General features: G+C 38.2%; 1 protein-coding gene across 4 annotated transcripts; it reads left to right on the plus strand.

Moving 5' to 3' along the window:
- Positions 1–2,871: 2,871 nt before the first annotated feature.
- Positions 2,872–7,565, plus strand: cep44 (centrosomal protein 44). 4 transcript variants are annotated; one of them, XM_024259747.2, is made up of 10 exons: positions 2,872–3,027; positions 3,226–3,323; positions 3,870–4,017; positions 4,113–4,250; positions 5,010–5,084; positions 5,289–5,471; positions 6,422–6,550; positions 6,651–6,749; positions 7,194–7,249; positions 7,407–7,565. In XM_024259747.2, the coding sequence occupies exons 2-10, from the start codon at positions 3,232–3,234 to the stop codon at positions 7,465–7,467; spliced, it is 981 nt and encodes a 326-aa protein (XP_024115515.1). In that variant the 5' UTR covers positions 2,872–3,027; positions 3,226–3,231; the 3' UTR covers positions 7,468–7,565. The 4 variants fall into 4 exon arrangements, with proteins under 4 accessions (XP_024115515.1, XP_024115516.1, XP_024115517.1 ...); XM_024259748.2 differs by having other exon boundaries at positions 2,879–3,027; positions 3,197–3,323; XM_024259749.2 differs by having other exon boundaries at positions 2,885–3,100; positions 3,197–3,323.
- The last annotated feature ends 3,560 nt before the right edge of the window (positions 7,566–11,125 follow it).

Genomic DNA, 11,125 nt, shown 5'->3' on the forward strand with positions numbered 1-11,125 from the left:
TTTTGCCTCTGCTAGGCAGACAGGTCCTGAGTGACGAGCCAGACTAAGAGCGGTTCAGAAACCTTTTTATTAGAAGTGATTTATTAACATTTTAGGTTTTTTTTTTATTTATTTATTAACGTTGCCCGGATTGATGTCACCAGGGCCCCACCCTGGAGCCATGCCTGGGGTTGGGACTTGCAGTTGAGAGCCTGGTGACCGGGCTCCTCCCACAGGCCCTGGTCAGGTCAAGCCCGAAGAAGTGAGGTGGGATCGCTCTCCAGGGGGCGCACCACCTCCAGGAGAGCTCAGAAGGGACTGATGCGATGTGGATGGCAGTTGAAGGCGAGGTCTTCGGCAGCCCAAACCCTGGGCATCCTTACTTAGAATGCTGCCCCCATGACCCGGTGTCAGATGAGCGGAAGAAGATGGATGGACACCCCTGGCATGGCGACTCCTTTATTGCGCAGTTGGGGAGTCCATAACATCTTAGCTGGGGAGACCTCGTCCCCCTGGGTGTGGGATCCAGGTTGCTCGATTGCCTGGAGCCCTGTCCTCCGGTTTGCCATCTCTGAGCCCTGTCGGGAGGCTTCTGGTGGTCATCGTTGTTTGCCTTAAATTAACCTAAAATGGGTAAAAGCTCAGCATAGGAATGACAACTAACAGACCTGCTCCAGGCCTAGGTGCTCTCAGGACCTTGTGTCCCACAGGTCCTGGATCTTTTGACCGCCCTCAGTGGACCATGGGCCTTGACCAAGACCAATTGCCCTTCCTGTAAAGGAGGGGGCATACCTCTTGGTCATGTGATCTCTTCCAGCAATCTGCAGCCAGCTGCAAATGGTCTCTGGCCCCTTCAAAGTGAGGTCTGGGTTTGGTGTTATTGGACGTTTTTCTGTTCCATCAGATTGTGAATTTTTAAAACCTTTGAATTTTCTTTCTGAATTTGCTGTGAACCCTTGATTTTCTAACTGAAAAGTGTTATGCCCCAAAATATTATCTTCTGTTTTAAATATTTCGGGGGTTTTTTATTTCAAGACTCAGCAAATAGATGTGTTCTTAGATCAACTAGTTAAAAGCAATGTTTTTGACTAGAATTTTTTTTTACAATCAAAAAAGGCTGAAGTTCTTTAAGTCCTTCCTACCCGTGGGTTTGTCCTATACCTACACTTACGGTGCCAGCGCAAATAAAAAAATCCGTGGCGGGTGTGTTTGAGTGCTACCTTTGCTACCCCTCCATCATGTGATCAGGCTAAGCTGTCCACCAGTCTGACACCCCCGTGAGGCCTCGTTGCCTCGTGGTAAAGCTGTCCAACCCCCCTCTGAGGCTGCACTGCTCCCCGTAATACTTGTCCATAATTTTTTCTTACCCTTCCAGAGCGCTCTCTGCTCTCTCTGGCTCTCATTCAAAGCAGCAGCTAGTGCTGATTGGTAGACGGATGAGAGGGCGTGGCCTCGCGCTTCACTCCAGATCTCACAGTAGATCTCACAAGCTCAGCAGAGCTCAGATGCAATTTCCAATTGAGCTTAGTCGCTGTACAGAGTTTTCGTCGGCTTTTTAATCGCTGAAATTATTTGATCACTCGTTATTTTAACAAATTCTCATCCTCAGATGACAGATGATGTAAATTCAGATTTGAACACTTTAACACCTTCACAGCCCACAGCTCTGGTTTTGCCCAGACGTAACTTTGGTAAGAACGCTCGCTCATTCTACCCAGGCTGGTATGGTGGGAGACCATGGCTGGAATATTCAGCAAAGCTTGATGCATGCTTTTGTTTTCCGTGTCGTAAATTTGGGGGAAACAAGGACAGGGATTTGGTTTTCAATAAACAAAGATTTAATAATTGGAAAATGGCACTGTAAAAAGACAAGAGATTTACAAAGCATGTGTCAATGTCAACGCCACATAAAAAAATACAAAATCCTGGTCTGAATCTGCCAGAGAGAGGTCACAGGGGAAACCATTAGTAATCTAAGAGGGTCCACTCAAATTGATAAAAAATTAATATAATATAAAAACAATTGGAGACGTCGTTCAGTTCCTTGCAGTAAATGAACGTCCACTTGGTGGCAGTGTGGAAAATTCAAATGATGGTTTCTCTGCAGGCCTGTTGTTAAATGTGGTTGACTACACACTGACAGAGGACCCCAACAAAACAAAACAAACAAAAGCCTCCCACAAAATGCTAAATACACCTCTCGCAACATCCAAAACAGAATTATTAAAACATTGTCCAAAATGCTATTAAATCAAATCAAGGATAATTATGAAAAAGCAGATTCTCCTGGTTTTTGCATCAAAAGTGATGAAACTGGAGACAGATGAGACATGGAGAATCTGTCAGTCATGATCAGATTTGTCTGTAAAGATCTTCCAGAGGAACACCTGATTGGTCTGCTGGACCTCAGTCAGTTCAATGCAGAACTTCTTATGTCCCATCCAAAAAACAACTGTTAGAGATCAGGTGGACCAGCCACCATGATGTGACCAAGTATCTTGTGGAGAATGAGGATGATATTATGAGGATCCTGTCAGAGGTCACAGATCCGCTGCTGTTAGCATCTGCACAGAGGGGTCAGTATGACTGAGGATGTTAAAGATGCATCATTTCTTTGAAATAGGAAAGTTCCTCCTGAAAGTCTTAGGTTCCTTGAAGGCTGCACATGCCATGCTGCAGGTTCATTCAGTTGACCTGTGCTGTGCTTCAGAAGTCAGCACATCCCTGCAGGCCCTGAAGAGGATGAGGGCTGAGAGTGAGGCAGTCAAGCCTTAGAGTTAGAATTTGTTGTAATTTTGCCTTTAGCCTGGTTAGTGTAGCCACAGTGAATTGTCTGTCTCTGGATCGGGTACGCCCTCTTTGACCAGCACTGGAATGATTGTTCTTTTAAATAAAGTTTTTTTTAAACGTGCGCCGGAAGTTCACGTCATGCTTTTGACACGGCGGTAAATACAAAGTTAAGGGCGGCGAAAAAGAGCGAACTGATGTTGTTTTTCTGCTCTCTCGTTTTTTGGTTTGTTTGAAGTGTTGCTTTCCAGACCTCTAAAGGTAAAACAAAAAAGGATTTATCTTCGTCACACTTTTACCCGAGTCGACGGAGTGATCGTCAGATTCTCAGTTTGTGTGTTACTTTGCTCGTTTAGCTAGTTTACAATATTGGTTGAATTCAGTCTGCATGCATTATATCGGTATTATATTGTTTATATTCTTGTTTAAGCACCCGCCCTCCCATTTTCCCCCTATAAGTTCAACATGATTTCCACTGGAGATGTGCACAGCGGTCTTCGTAAACTGGAAAGCCTTTTACGAGTGATCAGATACCCAGAGGATCTCGACTATAACAAGTAAGGCTTGAATTCAATTTATTTGTATTTTTATAGCCCAATATCTCAAAAACGAATGTTCTTCTGCCATTTGTTCTGATGATAGAGAACATATATATATATGTACTGTGTTTGTGTATATACAGAAAGACAAATAGATCCATTCACGTCTTTGTTTTCCTCGTCCAAACTGGGATTTGTCTCCAAACTTCACAGCTGGACAGGACTGGAAGCTAGCAGGAGAGCGCTTTAACAGATAGATGATGGGAAGTGGAAGCAGACTGTCTTGCCCAGAACTCAGAGGCAAATTTCTAATGAGCTATTGTCCCTATGCAGAAACGAAGACCTAGAAAATGACAGATTTTAGATTTAGGGCTGTCTTGTGATTCTTAAGTGCAGGGGTGGGGCTCTGGCAATTGAAGGTTTGTGGGTTAAAGTCAGGAAAATATAACTCTTATAACTTATAAGTCTTATAACTCTTGATAGTCTCAAAAAACATTTTTCATTAATACCGCTGTGAGATTTTGAATAGAATCAAGAAAAGGTTTTCATTTTGTCTGACTCCAGGCTTTCCAAAGGAGATCCCTCAGCGTTTTTGCCCATAGTGAGCTTCACCCTCACCACCTTCTCTCCACCTTTTGCTGAGCAGCTCCTGACAGCTGGATTTGAACTGATTGGAAAAACAGACCTCCGTTTCACAGATACTCTTTATAAGGTAAATTCACGAATGCACTGTTGAGCTGACTATCCTCTAGTTCTGCGACGAAGCCCTTCTTCTTACGTCTTTATCTCATCTGTTTTGTGTTGTAGTTGCTCCGGGATATTTTCTACTACAAGCCCGTACTGACCAAACAGCAGTTCTTCCAGCTGGGCTTTTCTCAAAGGAAAATCTCTTTCATTTGTGACATCATTACCTTGGTGCTGCAAAAACACAACCAGCTAAAAAAGGTGTGTGGACTTTTGTATTAATTCATATTAATGAGATACATGTGTAGACCGTCCTCTATTTCTCATCATAATAAACCTGTCAGTCTTTGGTGACATATTAAAAATCTGGTTTTACATCAGATCATTCTTCGTGTCATGTCCATAAAGTTTTGACACAAATTCAATAATCTTTTGCACTCTTCAAAAAACACTGCAATCCTATTTACATTCAGTCTCTACAAGTATTCCTGCATGTTTTCAATTTTTTTTTTTTTAAGTTGTCTTGGAAAAAAATAATGATTATTAGTCAAATTCTGTAACAAGCTGTTTGACTGTCTGAACTTTTTTTTTTTTTTTACTGCCCCACTGCAATCATCTTATGAACTGTTTTAAAAGTGTTCCCAGTGGTCTTTTAATTATGAATATGCAGTTTTTGGCCAAAAATTTAAAATAACTTTGGTCATTTCCTTGGACATAGTTTCTGCAGAGCAACATTAGTTCATTAGGTGTTCAAATGAATTTTTAAGTCGAGTTTTATAAATCGAGCAGAGCAGAGAGCTTCCGGCCCACTGATTGTAACAACTACAAGCTTTTTCAAATTACTTTTTTGTTTTCTGCTTCACAGCAATTTGAGTAAAGAAAGACTCATAATTTTAATCTTAATTTTCTTTATTTATTTGTCGTCCATCACCAAAAAATGCCACAAGAACCTGTTAAACACACCAAAAACACACTTTCCATTGGAATGGGTCCTCAAATCTTCTTGTGTGTGTCTTGCAGCCCAAAGTCAGACGTCCTGTCTCACACAGTAATGTCAGAGAGGAAAGTCATACAGCAAACCCTGATGCTCGCAGTGTAAGTCTAAATGCTGTCATATAGAAAATATTATTGTACATATTTGTCCCTCTTGGTAACTTAACAATTCCAGCAGTACTTTCTCAAAAAGTTTTAAGACTTGACTGTATTTGAGAGTTAATCTTCTCTACCTTTTGAGAAAAATATACATATTATAATGTAAAAATCAGAACAAAAGATCAACATTTTGTGTTGTTTTTTCAGATTTCCACTGAGCCGTTTATTGTAAATCTTCCTGAAACTCAGTCCTCTCCTACTACTATGGTCTCCAGTGCTGAAGAGTTTCCATCCCGTACTCCTCACTCTGACGAGGATTCCTTCATTCCCTCCAGAAATGAGATGACAAAAGTCCGAAGAGCAGAGGAGCCCAATGAAAACACCGTTTGTGTGAGTATTTGGAATGAAAACACCGTTTGTGTGAGTATTTGGAAAGAAGTCAAATGAATAAAATCCATAACAAACATTGTTTTCAGGATTTAGCATCAGAACTGCCAACATGTTGTACGAGGTATAAACAAGAATGTCCTTCCTTCTTTTTAATTGTAGCTGTTTATACTTAATTTAGAGGTCCACTTTGTGCTCCACATTTGACACGTCCCTTGAAGGAGCAGGATCTTTAGTCCCAGCTGTGCTTGAAACCATTTGGTGGTTCAACCAAGAACCATGTGGTCCAGTTTCATACTGATCGAGAACTACAGAGTCTCTCCTCAACGTTTTAGAAAAATACCCTTTATTTATGTTTTTATGAACATGAAGATTTTCTTTTTATACAATGTAGCTTTAAAATCTGAACAATAACTGAATTATGACAGTCTTATATTTGTCTATATTTAACTGTTTTAACTTCCTTTAATTTTAACAGCGAAACATGCTAATTCCTTTCAAAAGTAAACGCATCCTCCTGCTGCAGCAGATTTATTTGAGTTTATTATGCAAGAAAGTCAAACGTGAACTTTTCTATTTGATACATCTTTATCCTTTTTTTTTCGTTTTCTTATTGAATAGAAATATAACTGTGGTATAAAATCTAATTAAAAATAAGTGTTTTAAGCTTATTCTAATAAGAAACCATTCTGACAATAGATTAAACCTGTTATCATCATTTAGATCAGGTAAAATCTAAAAATAAATGGCAAACTTTGACTAAAAAATTAACCCAAACTACAAAATTAATTAACTTCTTTTTCATTATTTATTCTGGCATGCAGCCCTTTGGGTTGTCAGGGATGAAAAGGGCTAAATAGATAAGGATTCATTTGATCTGAATATCAGAGAATCAAACTCTGGAATTATTCATGTCTTTATAAATAACTTGTATTTATGATAATGTGATCCAGTTGTCAGAGATGGATAGAAGACTGTCAACATTGGAGGATCAGCTGAATCAGGTTTTGTCCGGACTCAACAAGCTGGATATTCTGGAAAAACGTCTGGATGAAATTAAAAACTGGAAAAGTACAGATAAGGTAAAGTTAATTAACAATTAAACTGAAAAGAGCATAACAAATTATACATTTAGCTTAATATTGTTTATTCTGGGCCATCTTGTACGATGCTGAATTACAGAATGACAAAGAAGTGATCACGATATCCAGAGAGAGCTGGGAAAACCTGATGGGCAGAGTTCTTCTGCTGGAAACCAAACTAGAGCTGAAAGATCCCAAAGTAAGGAACTTGAATTGTTTGTGCTGCTTTTCATGTTGATTATTTGAATCTGTTTCATTGCTTTTCATGCAGTTCATCCAGAGGTCTGTCATTTGTCACTTATTTGTGATGCTGCCGGTGTGAGGAAGTCATTTTTCTCTTCTTCATGTCTCTTTCCAGTCCAGTCTAAAACCAATGTTTGTATTCTGCCAAACGACATTCTATGCTGATGTTTTTGTTCATCTATATTTAAAAAATATATAATCTTGATAGAAATCAGACTAATCCATTTACAGATTTGTTTTCTCTTTACAAATTATTTGATTTGAAAACATAATCGTATCTTACAGATGACCCAAATGTTCACTTTATTATCTATGTTTGACAAATCGAGACGATGGTTCTTTTTGACTTCTTCATGAACGATTAGCTCTGATTACATGTTTGCTTTCTTCTTTTTTTTAGTCTTTACAGTTTTGTGAGGATGACCTGAAGGGCATGCTGGGTAGGATAACCAACATGTATGTCACATGACTTGTTCAATTATAGACTGATTTAACTCTGTCATGCAGTTGCTCTTTATAAACAGATTTATTTCTCTTATAAAAACAATGATGTCTCAAAAGTGTGTATTCATTTGCTGCACAATAACCACATGCGTTTGTGTGGCGTTTGCAGGCTGAAGAGCACCTCTGGTCTATTGAGAAAGGAGGAGTCTTCTGCACCAGCACTTTCTTAATATATATTTATTTTCAGCTGTTATGTAATTATGGTTGAATGTGACTTTCTTGTATTTTTTTATTTAATAGCAATAAAATTGTAAAATCATTGCCTTAATTAATCTGAAGTTGGAAAAAAATATCATTGTGGTCAAAAAGTCCACATTAAATTCTTGAAAATATTTAGGATTAACTGTGTAAAAAAAACTTAACTCAGAAAATCTATACCAATTGCCTTTAATGTGTACATTAATGTAAACAATGATCTATCAACATGTGTTAGGGTTATTAGGTGCAGTTAATTGTATGAACTCCATGTGGTTTTAGAACAGTATAGCGTAGTGGTTTTAAAGAGATCAAGTTTTGTATTTTATTTTAAATCTGTTTCACTGCAGCAATAGACAGGCAGCCATGTTCAGAATAGAATGGAATATATTTGTTTTTATAGCACTTTTTCCAGAAAGAATCACAAAGTTCTTCCCAAAAAGAGCATAAAGTCAAAACAGAAAGAGGTAATAAAATCCAAAAATCATAGTAAATGTTAAAAACATAGTTAAACAAGGTCTAAAATCAACTAAAAGCTATCCTGAATAGAAAAGATTGAGAAAACTCAACAATAGGAGGGAGTTCCAAAGACGAGGAGCAACAGCTAGAAAGGAGAGATCTCCTCTAATCTTAAAGATGGTTTTTGGAATGCTTGAAAGATGTTGGTTGGAGGACTACAAGGGGTAAGGGATCAAAAGGTCAGAGATGAACATAGGTGCACTAGTTTTAAAAAGTAAAAATTTAAAATCAATTCAATATTTAGGCAACCAACCACATGTCTGCTTTACTAAGAAGAACAAGCAGCGTAAATTTGCCGAGGCCCAGCAGTATCTGGCAGTCATTGAGATGGCAAGTTGTCCTACATATAAATGTGAGAGAGGTCTGAAAGATCTTTATCTTACGTGCTTTTCACTGTGAGACTGAATGTAAAAAAATAAAAAATCTGGAAATTGGTAAATAATTCTAATTAAATACAATAGAGTAGAAGTTAATCAAGTGGAGGGATGGCTCAGTTGGCTGCATGCAGGAGTGGTGCTGGGGTCCCTTTCCCAGAGGGTACGGTGAACTTAATCCATGCTACTTTGTAGCCACAGGGGGCCCAAATCTGGGTCTCCCTGTGCCGGTCCCCACCCCGGATGAAATACAGGATTGTGTCAGGAAGGTTATCCAGGGTAAAACTGCCAAACCAAATGTCCAGATGAGTGAAAGCTGATTCACTGACCCCTCAATGGAGATGTTAAGAGGTGAACAACAACAAGAATAGATGTTTGTTCAAAACAATAAAATCTGGATAACAACTCTACTCTTCTCAGATGTGTGGAGATCATATAAGCAATAAAGGAACAAACAAAAAGTAGTTGGTAACACTTCAGATGAGATGCCGCAAAACACTCAGTATGTTGACAAAGGAAGTTAATACATTTTTTAAGCTTGTAAACCGTTTATTAACCTGGCCTTTGTAGACAATGGTCTCACTTTACATGTTAATTAATCTTACTAAGAATTTTAATAAACCTTATTTGCTTATTGTGCTAATAGATGTCTTATTAACATCCTATAAACACATTATTAATGTTTGTTAATGTGTTAATAGAGCTTGTTAAGGAATTTTATTATAAAGTGTTACCGAGTAATTTAGTATGTAAAGGATAAGTGATACAGATTGAAAATTTTATCTAGTTCTGAGAATAACAGCAGTACTGGCTGAAACAGATATGAACAAGACTATGTTGATGAAAAAAGTATAAATTCCATCAATCAAATAATAGCTTTCGCCTTTTTATGTCCATATGATGCAAATAAAAAGACGTCCAAACACAAGCTTGCTTCTACCATCAACTGTAAACCTTCTACTATCAATTCCATTTGTGTTGTGTGCACTTAATATAATAACCATTTTTTTTACAGTACTTCAAACAATACTTGAATAAATTAAAATAGTCAAATAGTCGACAACTAATTTAATAGTTGATAAGTCTTTTTTTTTTTGCTTTTAATTAAATCTCAGAACTATGGTGCGTGCTTTCTAATACTGCATCTGGCATTATCTTTCACACACAAGTGGAGTAGTGTTAATCTGGGTCAGTAGTGATGTCAGGAAGTTATAGGAAAAAATTAAATGAAGGCAAGAGGTTTTGTAAACTATCAACATCTATGTCTTTTTTTAGTTAGCAAATAGCTTAAACACTCCAAGTTTAAAGCTAACAATGGTTAAGATGAGTATTTTATGTCCAGTTTACGCACACCCCCAAATGAGTTGACTGATCTGAAAAAATAATCGCAAATTAGTTGACTGTTGAAATAATCATTTGCAGCAGCCATAATGTTAAACTCTCCAAAATGGGTCTTAAAGTGTCTATGTCCACACCACTGCATCAAATACAGGACTACTTTTATTTAGGCTCTAATATTGTTGTTTGAAGGCATCCTACTGGGCTTAGCAAATCTTACAATGGCGTTTGAGGAAGTTGGGTGGATATGAGGTAGAGCAGAGTGCAAAGGACTCAATCCTGTGAGGGACCAGAGTTGAGGATGATGGAACATATTCTGGAACCTCTCCTAGGAATGTTCCAAAGGAACATAGGAGATGTCATTTGACATCTCCTATCTGGACATGTCGTGACCTGTTGCATTGAAAGTTCTGGATCCAGCAACAGAGGAGTTGCTAAAGCTGAGGTTGCTCAGTTTCGGTATGAGTTGGTTAGGAATGACTGTTCAAGGTAGAGGTGAAGTATGTTAAATGGAAATCTGACATGCTTGTTCTGTGTCTCCAGGTAAGTGAGAGCTGTGTGGCGTGCTGTGATGACTGCGTCTTCTGTTGACCCATTAACTCTGTATGCAAACTGGTTCTAGTCAATGTTAGCAGGAGCTTTATTGACAGATAGGATAAGCCTCTCAAAATATTTAGTGATAATGGGTCTTAAGGAAGCCAGGGGATAACCATTGAAGAAATTCACTGGGGTTCCCGTGGGGGGTGGGGGGTGGGGTTTAGCTGAAGAATTCATTATTATGATAGTGAAGAAAAACTGGATTTAGTTAATAACAGAAGTTGACCTCATTACTTTGTTATATAAGTTTGGTTAATGATAGAAGTGAACAGGAGCAAACTTAAGTGAATGATGTTCTGTACTCTATTTTACCGTCTGGATTACTTAATCGTGTACCACTATTCTGTTGTTTGGTCCATGTTTTTGTTAAGCTGTGAAAACCAATAAAAACATATTTTAACAAAAGAAAAAAAGTAAGTCATACTAAGTTGTATATGTCCCATAACAACAAATCTGTGAGTCTAACTGAACCAATGAGACTGAACATTTGATACAACCTGGTTCTCGTGAGATTTTCTGGTGCGATCTGCTCAAAATGTGCTGCGCTGCCAACTAGCGGTCGGGGTTCAGGTGATAAACAAAAGGAAGACGGTGAAGGCGCTCACAAATAATGTAATAAATATTGCCTTGTCAGCATTTTAAATCATTACAAGTATCACAAAATTAAATATTGCTATAAATCACCAAGTCAATTTCTCCCTACACCTCTATTGGTACAATCAATTGGTACGCTCACAATTGTAACTTAAAAAGAACTTGGAATTAGTTTCTCACTAGTGCTTCTTATCGTCACATTTGTACCTCT

Source organism: Oryzias melastigma, linkage group LG1 (genome assembly GCF_002922805.2).
Source record: "Oryzias melastigma strain HK-1 linkage group LG1, ASM292280v2, whole genome shotgun sequence".
Taxonomy (NCBI): domain Eukaryota; kingdom Metazoa; phylum Chordata; class Actinopteri; order Beloniformes; family Adrianichthyidae; genus Oryzias; species Oryzias melastigma.